The sequence below is a fragment of the Hemibagrus wyckioides genome, linkage group LG17 (assembly GCF_019097595.1).
Source record: "Hemibagrus wyckioides isolate EC202008001 linkage group LG17, SWU_Hwy_1.0, whole genome shotgun sequence".
NCBI lineage: Eukaryota > Metazoa > Chordata > Actinopteri > Siluriformes > Bagridae > Hemibagrus > Hemibagrus wyckioides.
The window spans coordinates 23,673,734-23,694,401 of record NC_080726.1 but is presented as its reverse complement, the minus strand read 5'-3'; the positions used below and the strand labels follow the sequence as shown (position 1 = coordinate 23,694,401).

The window sequence follows — 20,668 nt, the reverse complement described above, 5'->3', positions numbered from 1 at the left end:
CTGACCCCACTCTGTGAATCTACTTTGTGACTGAGTTTCTGTTGTTACCAATTGTTTCCACTTTGTTATAAGACCACTAACAGTTGACCGTGGAATATTTAGTAGTGAGGAAATATCATGAACGGACTTATTGCACAGGTGGCAACCAATCACGGTACCAGGCTTGAATTCACTGAGCTCCTGAGAGAGACCCATCCTTTCAGAAATGTTTGTAGAAGCAGTCTGCATGCCTAGGTGCTTGAGGTGTCCCAAAACCATTGGCAATATAGTGTAGCTTAAAAAAAGGGCAATTTTATTTAGTCCCCATTCACTAAAAATTGTACTGCAGCCAACCACTTGTTCAGTCAGGACTGAACTGTTCTACACTCTCTCACACACACACACACTCTCACTCAGGACTGAACTGTATATTAACTCTCTGTCTCTCTCACACACAGATACACACACTCTCTCTTGACTGTGTGGACACACACACACACACACACACATAATTTATACTGTTCATTACTTACGGCACTACCTCTACCTGTCATCCGCTGCTATAGTTATATTTATGTTTATTCTATTTGCACTACCTCAACCGCTGCTGTGTATTTTTGCACAATATTTTTGCACAATACTTTTTTTTACATCATTTCACTTTATCTATTTTATTTCACTTACATTCCAGTACACGTTCTTTTATTTCTTTTCAGCGCTAAGTGTCCTGTGTTCTTTTGTGTTGTCTTTATTGTATTTATTGTCTTTTTTGCACTGTCTTGTCTATGCTCTGTTTGCACCTAGCTGCACACTGTGCACTTTATGTGGCTAAGACAAACTTCTGTCCTAGCTCTGTGGTGTTGTTTGTTGTTTTGTGTTGAACTTGTTGTTGTATGTTTCTGTAGCACCAGGTCCTGGAGAAACGTTGTTTCATTTCACTATGTACTGCGCCAGCTGTATGTGGTTGAAATGACAATAAAAGCTTCTTGAATCTTGAATCTTGAACCACTAGAGGGCCTCAGAGACATAGCTTTCGATTCACCTTTAAAACAGTTACTACATCCACCCCAATGACTGCTTTTGTGACACTGCTTTCTTGTTAAAAGAATCAGAAATTGAATGTAGGTAAAGTTTTAAGCTTTTAAGATTACCCTTACTTAATATTTAGCCAAAAACAAAATAAGTTTGATTAGGTAAAAATGTGTAAAACCAAGGATTATAAAAATACCACAAAAAATGTCCAAAATGTTTTTCACTCACAATACAACAGCAAACGAATCAACACCTCAGTTCGGAGCTCACAGGAAGAAATATTTGCAATTGATATCATTAAGTCATCAGAAATAAAACTCTTTGTAGGTTAGCACTGGTGTATCATCATACCAGACTTCTTTCATTTTATTATAAAATAAAATTTTGAGAAACAGCCCACACTCTATTGATGTCATCTAAATAAACAATGGTATTAGGACAAATGACAATCTCATGCTGGAAGAGATTGTGGAAGAAATCATTTTCCCAACAAAATGGAAAACAATACCATATTCCTTTGCCATGACTGAAATCCTATAATGAAAATTCTTGATACTTAAAGGGGGTAGCTTTATTACCTTCATGATTAAGTGATTTAAAACCAAAATAATAATAATATTCTTCGCCCAATGATCATAAAAAAATATTTATTTTTGTACACACATCTCTTTTGTACCAAACTATATAACACCTCTGATTTAGGCTTTAGTTTGCACCACAAAGAAAAAAAAATTAGATGTGCGCAATTGCACATGTGTGTGTCTTTCACTTAATTTCTTATTTGGTGTGAGAATGACTTGTTAATAAAAGTGCATGCGCAGTGGGTAATTTTATTTTCTTAAAAAGAAATCGTTGTTCTTTTTAAGAGAACAACATATAATATATATATTATGTATAATTTTTTTTTTTTATTTATTTATTGTTTTTTTAAATGTTTAGGCCATGGGTCCAGCATTCTGGGGGTTAATGCTGTGAATTTCTAATGTTTTTTATTAACAAACTGCAGTAAAGCAATAATAGCATCATATATACAGCTAAAAAGATTATTTCAGTAAGCCAATGATAACGTGTGTCAGTTCAATTCAATTTATTTCAAATAATTCAATTTATCTGTATAACACCTTTTACAATGGACATTTTCTCAAAGCAGATTTACAAAAAAAGAGAAACAGAGAATGGAGAGAAAAAAATTAGTAAATTAAATTATTAAGCTATTTTATCCCAAGATATGATTTGGGTCTGAGATTAGTATAAATTATAATAATGATTAAAAATGTTGTGTATTTAACTACATGCACATTATTATGGTCAGTACTATGATAGCAGAATGATGGCCGGGCGGTGCTCATATGGCATAACGGATACACCAGTCTTTATTATCTTCTGTGTATCATACAGCATCTGTCACATTCTTCTTAGCTAGCACAGGCATATTGTTATCTAACCTACTTCTTAGAAAAGTGATGCAATGTGCAATGTGTAGATAGCGAGCAACTTTCCATCAGTAGCACATGAACGTCCTCGCGTGTTCCAGACAGGTTTCCTTTGCCGTGGTTACTATAGTAACTCACTCAAAAGAGATGACACCTTCATTTACCTTTTTCAATTTGCCAATTTTCCCTTCAAACTAGACAAAGTTTGTATTATTTGTCACTAACCATTCTCAAGAACTATGTGTAGCTGTAAAGCAGGCTATTATATTATTTCCAGTTACAGTCAAGTGAGGTTTTATTGTCATTCCTCTATATAGCTTTTATACACTGGAATGAAAGAAGGTTTCTCCAGAACTATGGAGCAAGACATGATAACACAATGCAAGATTATACGTCCAAATGCACAACAGGGTAACCTAAATAATATTGTGTTGCTCCTCCTATTGCTGCCAAAACAGCCCTGACCCATCGAGGCATGGACTCCACTAGATCCCTGAAGGTGTGCTGTGGTATCTGGCACCAAGATGTTAGCAGAAGATCCTTTAAGTCCTGTAAGTTGCGAGGTGGGGCCTCCATGGAACGGACTTGTTTGTCCAGCACGTCCCACAGATGCTGGATTGAACTGAGATCTGGGGAGCTTGGAGGCCAAGTCAACACCTCAAACTGGTTGTTGTGGTCATCAAACCATTCCTGACCCATTTCTGCTTTGTGGCACGGTGCATTATCCTGCTGAAAGAGGCCGCAGCCATCAGGGAATACCGTTTCCCTGGAAGGGTGTACATGGTCTGTAAAAGAAAACGTGATTCCTCAGACCAGGCCACCTTCTTCCACTGCTCCGTGGTCCAGTTCTGATGCTCACATGCCCATTGTTATCATTTTCTGCATTCAGCTCAACATTTTAATATCGTGTTAAATATGATTTTAGCATTTTGGATTCATGAAAAACATTGAGCTAATCAGAATTTGTTAGAATTTGTTATTCTTCTTGAGCTTCCATAGGATCCAGGCACCTCCTGTGATGCACACTTTAAGAGAGCCAGTATTTGTGGAGGTATTTGTCCTGAAGCATGAGGATAAAGACCTCGAGCTTGTCCTCAGAGAGTGTTGGGCTACACCCAGTCCTGAACCACATGACAAGCTCGGATGGTAATTTTTTTTTTTAATAACAAACATCCTTTTATAGAATATAGGTATTTTATGTACTTTGTAGTAAAAGACGGGTGTAATTAATAAATCACTTACTTTTTTATTCCCTCTTCCGTTGAAGCTTGTGCAGGCGTTAGATAAGGAGCCATGATGCTTGTTTGACCTGACCTTGTTGCGAGACATTGTGTTACTTTTAAGAACACCAGGAAGTTTTTGTGGCAGCATTAAGGCTGACTGTGCGTTCTGAACTGACAGGATGTTCCAACGTCAGCACAACAGCTCAAAATGTAAAGGAAAAACTGGACCTCAGCTTTCATTGAACGAGGCCGTAATGGCCACATCGGTTAGAATACATGGGTTTCTTCGGTGCGAGGAAGATGATGATGGGAAAGATTTCGAGACAGACAATTTTGTGGATTCTCAGTAACAAGCTGCATGTATTTTTCCCCTAATTAACCTCTTGAGGAAAAGTAAAACAGACAAGGGAGCAATTGCTATTCATAGCTGCTATAACATATACTCATTTATACATCGCACATATACACCACTATACACTTTATCACATCACTCACGCACATGCACATTCTTGCAGTTTTCTAATCAGCCAATCATATGGCAGCAGAGCAATCAAAAAAACTGCAGATACAGGTCAAGAGCTTCAGTTAATGTCCACATCATGCATCATAATGTGGAAATAGGTGATCTTTGTGACTTTAACTGTGGCGAGTATTTCAGAAACTGCTGATCTCCTGGGATTTTAACACACCGTTAAACTCTAGAGTTCACACAGAATATGCTGATAAGAGAAGCCGGAAAAATAAAGTTACCAGGAAAGATAACAGTAACTACTAAATAACCACTCTTTACAGCTGGGGTGAACAGAAAAGCAGCTCAGCATGCACAAAACAACAGACTTTGAGGACGAGCTACAACAACAGACGACCACATCAGGGTCCACTCCTGTCAGCCAAGAACAAGAATCTGAGGCGATCATGGACACAGATTCACTAAAACTGGTCAGCTGAAGATTAGAAAAATAATATCACCAGGTCTTTTTCCAGTGAAAAATAAATTGCCGATGTTATTGGTAAATTGCTGTGGTATAAAAGAAATAAAACGAGAGGAACGGCTTTGAGTGGTAATAGTAACTCCGTCATAGTTCCTAACACACCCTGTCACCTATTCCATTTATTCTTTACTTATTTTCCATTTTAATTGATTTCTAAAAGGTATTTCTTGATCTTTTTAACGTCTTCTCAGCTGTCCTCTTCATGATGATGACTACAAGTGCTTGACATTCGGCCTGGTGATGGAGTGAAATATCCCAAGCTTCACAAGTGACTCAGAGATTGAAGAGAGTTATGAATCTGTAAATTTCTCGCATGCTTTTTGTGAAACCCCCGTGAGCACTTTTCAGTTTCAGGAATTCAGATGTGCACTCCGAGAAGAAACTGGCTGGTCATTTAAGATATCTAACTGACGGGTCACTTAACTAGATATCATGTTTGTTCAAGCTCAGAGAAGATATTTTGATAACTAAAACTCCTAGTTGTCTCCAGTGATTATTTTTAAATCAATGAAATCATTTGCATCAAATGTGGTGTGTCTTAGGTTTACTTGCATTGTGATACAGAAGAGCTCAGTGTCTGAGGACCGGTAATAGAAGTGAATATACAATCCATCAATTTTAATATCTACATTCACATTTCTGGCATTTGGCAGACTGCCTTTATCCAGAGTGACTTGCATTTTATCTCATTTTATACTACTAAGCAATTGATGGTTGAGGGCCGTGCTCAGGGACCCAGCAGTGGCAGCTCAGTGGACCTGGGCTTCAAACTTATTTAACCTCCTGTTCTGCTGTGGGTGTTTCTTTACAGAAAGGAGGCAGTCTGGTGACTAGATATTTGAAGAGGGCCTCTGATTTCCTCCATGTGACTTCATCAGTGCCATGTAGCTGATGTGTTGAAAAATGTGGAAAACTAGTTTGAATGCTTGTGTACAGCTGTTTAAAGACCAATATAATAAATGGGAGCTAAAAGTTGTTTTACATTTCTTTAAACCTCTGTTTATTCTATTACATTTCAGGGGTGTTTCATGACTGACGAATAAAGTGTCATGGTTTAATATAATGGTGAAAAATAAAACCCAGCAAATTTTAAGGTTGTCTCAAGGTCACACTGTTTGTCTTGACCATGAAAGACAATTTTGTTGAGAAGCTTTAATTAGTATTTTTGATAACGAATGAAATGAAAATGTCTTTTTGACCAGCTAAACATTTTAAATTGGTCTTGGCAATTTTATTTTTGTTTATTATGTTTGTTTATTTCACTGTAAAACATTTCAAGATGGTTAAACGTAGAAACAAAAGTTCACCTGCTGACGTAACGTAAGTAAACTCAGTATGAGGTTTGCTTCATTACTTTCAACTCAACAATTTTCGAGTCAATTATGGATTATTTTATTTATTATTATTATAAAAAAAACAACAACTTATAAACCTGAGTTCAATATCCACAACTGTTAATGAATTGATGGGGCTCTTATCAGAATCAGCTTTAATGGACAAGTATACCTAAAAATACAAGGGATTTGTTTACAGGACATTAGCAGCATTTATACATTATATACTCAAATTTTTTAAAATGTTTTAAAAAACATCTCTCATCTACCATAGCTTACTCACTATGCCTCCATTACACACTATATTGCCAAACGTTTTGGGACACCCCTTCAAATCACTGAATTCAGGTGTTGTTTTTCTGGGGTTGGGCTCGGTCACTTAGTTCCAGTGAAAGGAACTCTTAATGCTTCAGCTTCATACCAAGACATTTTGGACAATTTCATGTTCCCAACTTTGGGGATGACCCCTTCCTGTTCCAACATGACTGTGCACCAGTGCACAAAGCAAGGTCCATAAAGACATGGATGAGAGAGTTTGGAGTGGAGGAACTTGACTGACCTGCACAGAGTCCTGACCTCTAAGATGAATTAGAGCAGAGACTGTGAGCCAGACCCAAACTGGGACGTCTGCCTTTACATGCACATGAATGTAATATGGAGTTGTCCCGCCCTTTGCAGCTATAACAGCTTCAAGTCTTCTGGGAAGGCTTTCCACAAGGTTTAGGAGTGGAGACATTACAGAATTAGAGGACAATTTAGGCACCAGAACATTTGAAAAATTTAACCTTTATTTTATCATTTTCTGTTATGTATTAAAGAAAAACAAGTAATAATCTGTCAAATAATTTGATTCGTCCAGCTCAAACATCAAACGTACACTTTTTATGAGATATTTTATTTGTCGTGTGCTCTGCTTGGCGCAAACCCTGTTACAAAACCCTGTTACTCAGAAACCTGAAAAAAGCAGATTTTAAAATATTGCTTAATAAATCTTTTACCCTTAAGTAAAGAAAGTCATATTCACATTGTATTCTCATTTAATTTCAGATAAGACTTGTCTTATTTTAATGTAAACAACTTTTAAAACCTATCTTTCTCAACTTTTGGTTAATCACACATTTATTTTTACTCATTTAATTATTTATTTTCAAATATTTGCTCAAACACAATATGCACGTAATCATTGAAACTTTTAAAATGACAATAGCTTAAACCCTCACAAGCTTAGAAAAGGATTTAAGATTATTTTATGAAAAAATTACATGATAACAGGGTTGAAATTAAAGTAACAGGGTTGAATGGATACATTTCTTTTGATTGTAGATCATGACATATTAAGATGGTTTGGACATGTCCAGAGGAGGGAGAGTGAGTATATTGGTAGGAGAATGTTGGACATGGAGCTGCCAGGAGGAAAAGAGGAAGGACAAAGAGGAGGTATATGGATGGAATAAATGAGGATATGAAGCTAGTGGGTGAAAGTGTTGAGGATGCAGAAGATAGGGATAGGAGGAGAGAGATGATTCGCTGTGGAGACCCCTGAAGGGAAAAGCCCAAAGAAGAAGATGAAGAAGTAGATCATGACATAAATGTGACAAAGAAGGAATGTTATTTAATAATATTCAAGAGAATGAATTCTGCATGAATGAATGATAACAATCAACAAGACCACAAACTGGAACTGATCAAATATTCGGACATACATAAAAAATAGCCATGTTACACTAGGCTGACGACCTGGCGTTAAAATGAATCATCAAAAACAGGACTGAACAGTATGAACTGATCCATATTTTAGAAAGCATATGTTATAATGTTCATGTTTAATTTTCGTGGCTGGCCAGCGTATCCCATATCTCTCTTGCGATGGCCATATGGCGTGAGGTAACATTCTCTGGGGGAGGAATGAGGGTCAGCACATCCTCAAAGCTATACCAAAGAAGATCTTACTCGGTAAGATTCAACCCTGTTACTGTAGTGCAACCCAAATTTAGTTACTCTAATTACAGTAACAGGGTTGCAAATCAATGCTAATTTTAGCTTTTTCTCTGGAATAGATGCTAGCTGTGGAATGTAGCATTGCTGTCAAGGTCAAGGACAAACTTAGTTATATAAATAAAGAAAAAAAATATTTGAACATTTTTTGCCTTACTGTAATAATAAGAGTAACAGAGTTGCACCGGTTAGAGTGACACACTCACTTGAAAGGTTGGAAAGGTTGGTAAAATATGAAAAATAGAAGAGAGGACTTACCTTTGGTCTACGCGTGGTGTTAGCAAGCGGCTTGATGAAGTTAATTCCTCTGTTTCATGTGACTCTCACTCTGCCAGGCTAAATGGTTTTGGTAACAGGGTTGCGTGCATGTTGTGGGACAGAAATTCAGGGCATAATTAAATTTATTTAAAATGTGTTGATCATTAAAAAAAATGTTATAACAATTGCAAGAGACATATATCAACAAAATCATACCAAAAAAAAGGAGATTTAAAACCTATTTTAACTGTTATATTAGAAATGCAAGTTGGTCATCAGGAAGTTGGGACAAGAGAAAAAAGCCATTTTAGGGGGTTCTTGAAGGCTATTTGATATTTTAAATAATATTTTGGAACCAGTTATTCTGCAGCTGTATTCATATTTTCTCTCAGGGAAAGTACAATTTACACAACAAGTGCATGATTTAGTATTTTGCTCATGGATTATTTGAAATTTCACAGCTGGGACTGAAAACATCCTCCATTTCTGGAATGACTCAGTGTGTTTATGGGAATTTTTTTGACCATTCCTCTAGAAGACCATTTGTGAGGTCAGGCACCGACGTTGGACGAGAAGGCCTGGCTCACCGTCTCCACTCTAATTCATCCCAAAGGTGTTCTATCAGGTTGAGGGCAGGACTGGGTGCAGGCCAGTCAAGTTCCTCCACACCAAACTCACTCATCCATGTCTTTATGGACCTTGCTTTGGTCACTGGTGTGCAGTCATGTTGGAACAGGAAGGGGTCATCCCCAAACTGTCCCCACAAAGTTGGGAGCATTATATTGTCCAGAATGTCTTGGTATGAAGCTGAAGCATTAAGAGTTCCTTTCACTGGAACTAAGAGGCCGAGCCCAACCCCTGAAAAACAACACCTGAACTGAATCATTTGGAGGGGTGTCCCAAAACTTTTGGAAACACGTCTTTCCTGTTTTCCGTTTGTTTTGTTCTACTCCTCCTGACCACTACATGGCAGTGGTGCGCGTGAACCGTGTCGGAACCCCAACGCCTTGTCAGTAACGTGACATGGCCGCGCACGTGACATAGGAAAGAAGTCATTACTAAGGAAAGCGTTTCCTGTTATTTTATTCTCTGTCGCTTGTTGTAGACTAGATTTTTTTGCCCCCTTCAGCTGCTGCCAAACTCTACCATCAGCACCAAAAAAGTACTTGTTCATTCATTTGCAGTTTTAATAAATGAACACATCATAACTGCCTTATCATAGCTACGGCATGTCGAAGCCGGAAGAGTCCAACTGGACAAGAGACACGGAGTCCAAACACCTTCCTATTTATCAACACAGACACAGACTCATAGAGGCTGTAAAGGAAAACCAGTTCCTGGTTGTAACTGGTGAGACCGGAAGCGGGAAAACCACGCAGCTGCCGCAGTACCTGCATCAGGCTGGTGAGCTGCAACACTATCTCCAAATACACAGGGCAGAGGAGTGACCACTGTCAACAACAACAACAATCTGTAGTTAGTTCATCATTTTCACAAAAAGTAGCATGACTCCTCATTGTTATCATGTCCTTTATAGTTTGTGCAATTCATTCTAGAAACCAAACAGTGATGGATGGTGAAATAATAGCTATAACAGTCCTATATTTTCATTTATCATTTATACTTCCATACATTTAGCAGACACCGGTCTATGATGCCTACACTTTATTGTCGTTCTTTATGGTAGTTGCTTTTAAAACAACGCTTGCTTTCGTAAAACCTGACTAACTGTAGCCTGAAATAGTTTAAGGAGAAATAGAGATGTGAAATGTGTCATTAATGATAAGTTTCGTGGATTTTTATAATGACCAGTGACGGACAGCGAGGCCGTGTATAATAATAATAACGTGAAGATCTGACCTTTTCTAAAATACAAGCAAGCAAGAAAAAAACAAAAATGAAGACACGACGTCTTGCGTGTTCATACTATATTTGCGAATAAAAATCTAGTTTAAATGCGTCACACTACTGAGATTCTGTACATAAAGGGTGAGATGGATTTCTGACTGTGTTTAAGAAAGCTGATCAAAATCTGATCCATTTACACCATATAGCCAAAGGTTTGTGGACACCTGACCATCACGGTGATATGTAGTTCTTCCTCAAAGTGTTTCCACAATATTGGAACCACCCAGTTGTGTAGGATGTCTTTGTATGCTGTAGTATTATAGTTTTCCGTCACTGGTATTAAGGGGCCTGAACTTGTTCCAGCATGACAATACCCCATGTACACCTGCCATTGTGTGCACAAGGTCGGAGTGGAAGAACTCGACTGGTCTTGAACTGATTTCATCTCTACTGTACACCATTGTCACAGATCTCCTCACCCAACATCAGTGCCTGTTCTCAGTAACACTTTTCTGGCTGAATGTGCCGAAAAGTAATAAAAATTAATTTTTGGGATGTAGCAGCAAGGGGAGATGAAATCTGGGATGGGATGTGTGTGGTGGTCAGGTGTCCACAAAATTTTGGTCATATAGTGGATTTAAAGTTTAGAATATTATATATATATATATATATAGAACATTGTGAGCAGTGAGAGGTGAAGTGAATAAGACTGATGATCTCCTCATCATGGCACCTGTTAGTGGGTGAGATATGTTAGGCAGCAAGTGAACAAAGCTGATGTTAGAAGCAGGAAAAATAGACAAGTGTAAGGATTTGAGCGAGTTTGACGAAGGGCCAAATTGTGATGGCTAGACCACTGGATCAGAGCATCTCCAAAACTGCAGCTCTTGTGGGGTGTTCCCGGTCTGCAGTGGTCAGTATCTATCAAAAGTGGTCCAAGGAAGGAACAGTGGTGAACCGGCGACAGGGTCATGGGCGGTCAAGGCTCATTGATGCACGCGTGGAGTGAAGGCTGGCCCGTGTGATCCGATCCAATAGATGAGCTACTGTTGCTCAAATTACTGAAGAAGTTAATGCTGGTTCTGATAGAAAGGTGTCAGAATACACAGTGCATGATGGGTCAGGGCTGTTTTGGCTGCAAAAGGGGGACCAACACAATATTAGGCAGGTGGTCATAATGTTATGCCTGATGGGTGTATATAAGTGCATTATACAGTGTATGAAAGAATGGCTCCTGTGACTATTAAGAAGATATATTAATCAAATAGATTGGTTTAAATACATTTTTCATGTTTAGGTTTTTGTAGAAATGGAAAAATCGGTGTCACGCAGCCGAGGCGAGTGGCAGCTATCACTGTGGCTCAGAGAGTCTCTCAGGAGATGGCGGTCAGTTTAGGGCACCAGGTTGGTTATCAGGTGCGCTTTGACGACTGCACCACAAAGGTAAGAAACATAAACATCAATGTGAGATACTTTTTACACCGGTCAGATTGTACGCTTGTATGATTTGATTGTGTTTTTTGTTCTTAGGACACTTTGATTAAGTACATGACAGATGGCTGTATGCTGAGGGAAATCCTTACAGACTCAAGTCTACCACAGTACAGTGTTGTGATCCTCGATGAGGTTCATGAGAGGAGCCTCAACACGGTATAATCATTCATTCATTCATAAAGTGTCTATACATCCATTCATTTTCTGTAGCAAGTATCCTACACAGGGTCATTAGGAACCTGGAGTCTATCCCATGGGAAAAAGTCAGTGGATGGGGTGTTAGCCCCATCACAGAGCACAATCATAGACACACTTATTCATACACTACAGACAGTTTAGAGATGCCAGTCAGCCTACATCACATGTTAAGTTGTCTTATTTGTCACATACATATTACTGCACAGTGAAATTCTTTCTTCGCATATCCCATCCTTGGGGGTTGGGGTCAGAGCACTGGGTCAGACATGATGCAGTGCCCCTGGAGCAGGGTGGGTTGGAGGCCTTGCTCAAGGGCCCAACAGTGGCAGCTTGGCGGTGCTGGGGCTTGAACCCCGATCTTCCAGTCAACGACTCAGAACCTGGGCGAGGCTTTAAACCGGGGAAGGAAACCCCCGCTAAGCCATCGTGTCCCCTTATTTATTCATAAAGGGTCATCAGTTTAAAAAAAGTATTTTGTGTCTATTTGGAGTACTTTTCCCCCCACATTTTAAACTCGCCTTTTATTAAACTCCACCTAGATTATGCCTTTGTGTGAAGTCTTTACACCATTGTTTCTCACAGGATATTTTGCTTGGATTGCTAAAAAAGACTCCGTCTCGAGGCTCCCATGGCCGCAAGCTTCCTCTGAAGGTGGTCGTGATGTCTGCGACTCTGGAAACGGACAAGCTCAGTAGCTTTTTGGGAGATTGTCCTGTATTCACGATTCCGGGAAGAACCTACCCAGTGAAAGAACTCTACTGCAATTTGATTGGACCGAAGGACAAAGATAGTTCTGCATATGTTAAAGCAGTGAGTTGTGAATTTATTTGTTTTTTGCATGAATTCTTTAAAACCAAGGTTTCTGATGAGAAGTGTGTAATTCTCCTACTTTTGCTTTGGTAAGGTAGTGAAGGTGGCTTTAGATGTTCATACCAGCGAAGCATCTGGTGACATCCTCGTCTTTCTGACCGGTAAACGTGGATGTTTTCATATACTGTGATTTATTTTTCTAGCTGACGGTGATTTGTTCTAGATTTTCATTCAGTATTGTGCTTGTTTTTAATTTGTGCTGTGTCTTTTTTTAATTTGTTGTTTTAAATTCAGGTCAGTCTGAGATCGAGAAAGCCTGTGACATGCTGTTTGACAAGGCTGAGTCCATAGACTACCGTTATGATGTGGACGATAGAACAGTCGAAGGCCTTCTTATCCTGCCTTTATACGGATCCATGCCAACAGGTATCGTTACTCTGTTTATCTCCAATATGGTTGTTAAAAACATATAAAACATACACCGATCAGGCATAACATTATGGCCTTATATTGTGTTGGTCCCCCTTTTGCTGCCAAAACAGCCCTGACCCGTCTTGCACTGTGTATTCTGACACCTTTCTATCAGAACCAGCATTAGCGTTTGTGCAACAGTAGCTCGCCTGTTGGATCAGATCACACTGACCAGCCTTCGCTCCCCACGTGCATCAATGAGCCTTGCCCTGTCACTGGTTCACCACTGTTCCTTCCTTGGACCACTTTTGATAGATAGTGACCACTGCAGACCGGGAACACCCCACAAGAGCTGCAGTTTTGGAGATGCTCTGATCCAGTGGTCTAGCCATCACAATTTGGCCCTTCATCAAACCCACTCAAATCCTTTCACTCCATTTTTCCTGCTTCTAACACATCAACTTTAAGGACAAAATGTCCAATTGCTGCCTAATATATCCCACCCACTAACAGGTGCCATGATGAGGAGATCATCAGTCTTATTCACTTCACCTCTCACTGCTCACAGTGTTCTACCTGATCAGTGTATTTATACTGTACACCGGGTTGCACTGATATGCTACTGAGCAGCACTGAATAAATGTATTCATAATATATTAGAATGTATTCGTTCACAATTGCACTTGACTATGTGATGTACAGTTTTAGAAAGGAAACGGTGTCACTGAGATGAAGATGATCTGATGAGGTTTCCTTTCAGTCTGGTTTCTTTCTCATATCCTCTCAGCGTGTGTTTCCTTGCCAGCGTTGCCTCTGGCTTGCTCATTTAGGCATAAATATAAATTAAAAAACGTATAATTTTGATTCTGAATTTATATATTTCTGTAAAGCCACTTTGTGACAATGTTTAGTGTTAAAAGTGCTAGATAAATAAAATTTAATTGTATTAAATTTGGGCAAGAACTAGTTTAAAAGCATGAACAGATTCTGAGGTTTCAGATTTGAACATATTTTCCAGACATGTTTTAAAGCTTTGGATGCACCGGATGTTGACTGACATGACACATCATTTAGTATCGTTCAATGACAGTGTGACATTTCACGTTACAGGAAATTCGACTCTCTTACATGAGGTTATACTTGACTACACAGCTATTCTGTGAGAGATGCACTGTTCACACATTTCCCTGCATACCTTTTATACACCTGGAGGATTAATAGTCCACTAGAGGGGAAGGTCAGAGTAACGTGATTGTCTAGTAGGCTTTCATTTCACCCTGTTAAATATCATGTCAGCTATCCTGGAATGCAGAGTATATTTGTCACAAAATGACCCAAAACACACAGCTATAAACATGTAAGAATGGCCAAGAACAAAACATTGGACTATTCTGAAGTGGCCTTCTGTGAGCCCTCAGAAGTCTCATTGAGAGTTACAGAAATCGCTTGATGGCCTCAAAAGGTTGTGCAACAAAATCTTAAGTTAAGGTTTCCTTCATGTTTGTCCAGGCCAGTTTCATTAGTTTTTTTTGAATGCTTCTGTTGAACCACAATTCAGAAGCAATGACTGATCATCATTAATCAATTTTCAGTACATTTATATTTATTATTACTTTTGTCAGTTTCAAGTTATTTCAGTGACCATTGTGTGGATGTTTCTTTCTTTAATGGAAAGGTACCAACAATTTTGTCCAAGTGTATAAGTATAATAAGGCAGAAGTACACTATATTGTTATTGTTATTGTTATATATAGTTTTGGGACATCTACCTTTACATGCCCATGAATGTAATATGGAGTTGGCCTGCCATTTACAGCTCATAACAGCTTCAACTCTTCTGGAAAGGCTTTCCACAAGATTTATGGGAATTTTTGACCATTCCTCTAGAACAGGGATGTCCAGTCTTATCCAGAAAGGGCCGGTGTGGTTGCAGGTTTTCATTCCAACCAAGCAGAAGCTAGAACCCCTGCTCTAGAAGCACATTTGTGAGATCAGGCACTGATGTTGGACGAGAAGGTCTGGCTCGCAGTCTCTGCTCTAATTCATCCCAAAGGTGTTCTATGGGGTTGAGGTCAGCACTCTGTGCAGGTCAGTCAAGTTCCTCCACACCAAACTCACTCATCCATGTTTTTATGGACCTTGAACAGGAAGGGGTCATCCCCAAACTGTTCCCAAAAAGTTGGGAGCATGAAATTGTCCAAAATGTCTTGGTATGAAGCTGAAGCATTAAGAGTTCCTTTCACTGGAGCTAAGGGGCCGAGCCCAAACCCTGAACAACAACACCTGAATTGAATCATTTGGAGGGGTGTCCCAAAACCTTTGGCAATATAGTGTATGTCAAGAAGACTTTTCCAGTGTGTATATATATATTTTTTTAATTTAAACATATTTCTTCTACAATTTATATTTGTGTTACACCATACACAAGGTTCTAGCTATTTATTGGAGCACAGCTATATGTGTTTAGGTTGGTAACACTTAATAAATCATCTTGCTGAATGATTGAAGGACATGCACAGCAGCCATCTTGTTAACACACAGTGTAGCGTTGGCCTTAATGTGGGAGTTTTTTTGTATCAGAACATTTTATGTTCAGAGCGCTGTTTTCTGTATTGTATAAAATATTATTTTAAGTGTAAATGTGATAGATTTTAGGGAGAGATATACTTAAAAGTAATGACTGTATGGTATCAGCAATCATGGGAATAGTCAGTAAAAGTATTTTCTCACATGCTTGCTTGTTTCCGTGCCTGTAGATCAACAAAGGCAGATATTTCAGCCTGCTCCTGCAGGTGTGAGGAAGTGTGTGGTGGCAACCAACATTGCAGCGACATCGCTCACAATCAATGGAGTCAGGTGAATCACTCTGTCTCAGGGTGAGACGGAGATTTCTACAGAGCTGTTGCAATATGTGTGCAAGGAGATATGGAAAGATGGAGAGGAGAAAAAGATTTTAGAAAGTGATTGTCCAACTTTTGATTATTGTTTTTTTTTAATTTATTTATTTAAGATATATTGTTGATAGTGGATTCGTGAAACAGTTGAATCACAACTCGCGAGTTGGCCTGGACATCCTGGACGTGGTGCCCATATCAAAGTGAGTACAGTATATAATGTTCAAGCCATAAACAGGCACTTGGAACACTTTGTACTGCTGTGTGTTGTATTTCTAAATGTTCTGGTGGTGTACCTACAGAAGTGAGGCTCAGCAGCGAGCTGGCAGAGCTGGAAGGACCTCACCGGGAAAGTGCTTTAGGATCTACAATAAGGAATTTTGGGAGAATTGCATGCCTGAATATACCGTGCCAGAGATACAGAGAACTAGTCTCACTTCTGTCATCCTCACCCTCAAGTGTCTTGGAGTCCATGATGTTATCAGGTTATATTGCTTGCGTCTGGGCTTTGGGCGTTAATAAAGCTTGCAATTGTGTGTAGAGACCTTTAACTGTATGTCCACTGTGTGTAGGTTTCCTTACTTAGATCATCCCGAGGAAAGGTTTATCTTGGATGCGTTGAAGAAGCTTTACCAGTTTGATGCGATTGACAGGTTGGTTTTGTTGTTACGTTTCTTAACCATGCTCTGTAGGTGGTGCATGAAGGAACAAGTTACACCTAGGTCATTTTGTCTAGGCTCTTAGTTATTGTTATGCGCTCAACATGAAAATAATCTCATAATTATGTGTAAGAAACATGTGGTAAATAGATCAGGCCCCTGCTTTGGATTACTGAGATTGTAGAACAGGAAGAAAGAGGTTTTGTAAACAAAGTGATGTACACTCATGTCTGGAAGAGGTCTGTGTTCATTTTTTTCCCCCGCAACTGAGAGGAATATTTAACTTTTCAGAAAAGCACAGAGTGACAGAGTCAATTGACCGAACGGGGTGTAAACTGGGGGAAAGTGCAGATTGTCAGCAAACATCAGGAGATTTATCACTTTTCTCAAATAGGAAATTTCTCATTGGCATAGTGACAAAGGTGCAACATCACTAAAAATAACAACTTTCCTATTTTTGGGACGTTCAAGTGATATCTCTGGTAACTCAACCTCCTCATCAGTAGAGTTTAGTCATCTTTGTTTAATTATTATTAATGATGATGATAAAGCTAATCTAGACTGCAAGCTAGGTTAGGTGTTTAGATGATGGGAGCCAGGATAGTAATGGTTACTGTGTGTATGTTGCATAAGCCACATGAACAAGATTATGGAGAGAAAAAAACCCAGTGTGAAAGCAGCTTAATTGTGTGTCGCTTTTATAAAGGAAGGGTGATGTGACCAGTCTGGGAAGGATGATGGTAGAGTTCCCTCTTCCTCCCGGGCTTACCCGTGCCCTGCTCAAATCTGCTGCCCTTGGCTGTGAGGACGCAATGCTCCCCGTGGCAGCCATGCTGTCAGTGGAAAACATCTTCATTCGACCAGGTAGCCATTTCAGCTCCAGAACTCTCACCTCACTGATTACAACCTTTCTTATTACAGTGCCTACTTTTTTTATTTAATTTATTTTGTCTGTTAAGGGCTTCCAGAAAAACAGAAGGAAGCTGAGATCATGCACAGAGAGCTAGCAGCTTGTGCAGGTAGCTGTAATGACTTCCTGATGCTGCTCTGCGTCTTTGAGAAATGCAAAGCAAGGTAGGACGTTATTTTCTGATCCAACTGATTCTAGCAAAGTGTATTGGATTATTCATCTCCACTGGCTTCCGTTCGTAGTGAAAATCCATCTGCGTGGAGTAAAGATCACTGGGTCCACTGGCGGGCACTCAAGTCAGCCTTTAGCGTCGAAACTCAACTCCGGGAAATCCTTCTCCGTCTGAAACAGGTATTCCTGTTAATACAGTGAGGTGCAACTTATTATTTTTGTCGTAACCGCTTAAACAGGAATTTGTATGATGGATGCTCCACATCAAATGATTTAAGAATGTGTGGAGTTCATATGGTGATGGTTTCTCTGAGGAGATGTTTATTTAATGTTTCGTGGAAGGAGTCTCCAATGTCATGACCTTTGCAGTGATCTGAGGTAAAGCTGTGACTTTACGTTTCCTGACACGGGAAAGTCTTCAGGACAGAAGGTTTTGCCTTTTTTTAATATGAAAAGCTACCTTCTTGTCGAAGGAGAGAAAAGGCTTGGTGAGGGAACTGCTTATAGCTGTTATAAGTGAACAAACACACATTATTGCAAACATTAAATGTAAATATAAAGGTGGGTAAAATATGACGTGGCAATATTTTATTAGTGTAAATCCTAATATCATCACACCACCCCATTGTTGATTATTTTCCTTTAAAAGCATGTCCCCGGGTGTGGTGTTTCTTACACAAAATGAATTCCACTTTCCCGTATTCAGTATAACTGAAGCAACCTGACATGGTATTGATTTATTAGGTATAGATTAAAAAGAATGACACCAAAACATACAAATCTCCATGATATGCATGGATGTATTTCTCACAGAATGAAATGTGTTTTTCTTGTTTGTTGCTTTTAGCAAAGGGATTTTCCACAGGAGACATTTAAAGGCAATAAGAGTGAACTTCTGAGGCAGTGTCTCTGCCAGGGTTATTTTACTAACGTGGCAAGGAGATCTGTTGGAAAGGCTTTCTGTACAATGGATGGACATGGCTCTACAGTTCATATTCATCCATCATCATCTGTAAGGAATTACAAAACTAAACTGTCTTCTTAAGCCATAATTATTATTCTGATTGATGAATAAATTATGCCATTTATGGCCTTTTTCAGCTTTTTGGGCAGGAGGCAAAGTTGGATTGGATCATATTTCATGATGTTTTGGTCACATCACGGGTTTATGTGAGAACTGTATGTCCAATCCGGTATGACTGGGTGAAGGACCTGCTGCCAAAGCTGCATGAGATCGATGTTTATGATCTGAGCAGCGTCGCTAGGGAAGAGGTGACTGATGAAGAAATGGCACGGTGGGAAAAGAAAAGAGTAGCACAAAAACAAATGGGTATGTTATACACAAACATGTACTATAAGGCCAAAGGTTTGTGGACACCTAACTATCACACATATACACCGATCAGGCATAACATTGTGAGCAGTGACAGGTTAAGTGAATAACACTGATGATCTCCTCATCATGGCATCTGTTATTGGGTGGGATAAAGGCCAAATAGTGATGACTAGACCACTGGATCAGAGCATCTCCAAAACTGCAGCTCTTGTGGGGTGTTCCCGGTCTGCAGTGGTCAGTATCTATCAAAAGTGGTCCAAGGAAGGAACAGTGGTGAACCGGTGACAGGGTCATGGGTGGCCAAGGCACATTGATGCACGTGGGGAGTGAAGGCTGGCCCGTGTGATCCGATCCAACAGACGAGCTACTGTTGCTCAAACTGCTGAAGAAGTTAATGCTGGTTCTAATAGAAACGGGTCAGAATACTTAGTGCAGGATGGGTCAGGGCTGTTTTGGCAGCAACAGGGGGACCACCACAATATTAGGCAGGTGGTCATAATGTTATGCCTGCTTATTGTATGTGTAATAATAGCCTCCACTCTTTTGAAAAGAATTTTCTGTAAATTTTGGCTGTGGGGATTTGACAGTAAAGCTACAAGATTATTATTTAGCGCACACTCTGATGTAGTCGGTGTTCCAGTTCATTCCAAAGGTGTTCACCGGGGTTGAGGTCAGACTCTGTGAGGGACGCTTGAAATTCTTCTACACCAACCTTTGCAAACCATGTCTTCATGGATTTCACTTTGTGCCCAGGGGCATTGCCATGCTGGAACATATTTAGGCATATGAGATTCACTGAAGGGAACTTGTAATACTAGTGCATACATAGATGTTCTAGACAATTTTGTGCTCCCAACTTTGTGGCAACAGTCTGGAGAAGACTCAGTGATGGTCAGGTGTCCACAAACGTTTGGTCAGATAGTATATATTGAATCTTACAGTTCCATATGTAAGTGCAAGACAAACAGTGTATACTTATGTGTTTATGGTTTAGTGCAAGATCATGACCTGTGTTAAATGCATGATTTCATACCTGCTTTTATGATCATATATTTGATTTCGCTTAACAGAGGCCATTGAAGATGCATCAAAAAAGCTTGAGAAGAGAAACGATGAAAGTTCAATCACAGAGGCTCGGGCTCGATATTTACAACGGAAACAGAATCGAGCACAGACGAAACATTCCTGAAAGGAGAACAATCCCCTTCATGAAGTGAAAACTGATTTGTTTCTTTTTGTTATGTATTTTGATGTCCTTTTATCCACCACTTATCACTGTGATATTCAAAATGTGTAATAAATGTTTTTATAATAACTGTACATGTTTGAAATAGTGCTTGTACATAATGAAATGAAATGCATAATAAAAATGACAAGGTCCTGGATTTGATCCTGAGCTCAGGTTTACTCTCTGTGTGGAATTTCACATGTTCACGTAGTGTTTATATACACTATATTAGTTTTGGGACACCCCTCCAAATCATTGAGTTCAGTGCACAAAGCAAGGTCCATAAAGACATGGATGAGTGAGTTTGGTGTGGAGGAACTTGACTGGCCTGCACAGAGTCCTGACCTCGACCCCATAGAACACCTTTGGGATGAATTAGAGTGGAGACTACAAACCAGGTCTTCTCATCCAACATCAGTGCCTGACCTCACAAATGCACTTCTAGAGGAATGGTCAAAAATTC

General features: G+C 39.4%; 1 protein-coding gene across 1 annotated transcript; it reads left to right on the top strand.

Moving 5' to 3' along the window:
- The first annotated feature begins 9,260 nt into the window (after positions 1-9,260).
- dhx40 (DEAH (Asp-Glu-Ala-His) box polypeptide 40) lies at positions 9,261-20,367 on the top strand. The gene is made up of 16 exons (XM_058413903.1): positions 9,261-9,650; positions 11,392-11,537; positions 11,625-11,744; positions 12,369-12,596; positions 12,691-12,757; positions 12,891-13,022; positions 15,764-15,863; positions 16,018-16,104; positions 16,204-16,386; positions 16,474-16,554; positions 17,267-17,424; positions 17,520-17,634; positions 17,713-17,821; positions 18,489-18,653; positions 18,743-18,971; positions 20,048-20,367. Exons 1-16 carry the CDS (start codon positions 9,476-9,478, stop codon positions 20,164-20,166), a joined length of 2,214 nt encoding a protein of 737 aa, XP_058269886.1. The 5' UTR covers positions 9,261-9,475; the 3' UTR covers positions 20,167-20,367.
- The last annotated feature ends 301 nt before the right edge of the window (positions 20,368-20,668 follow it).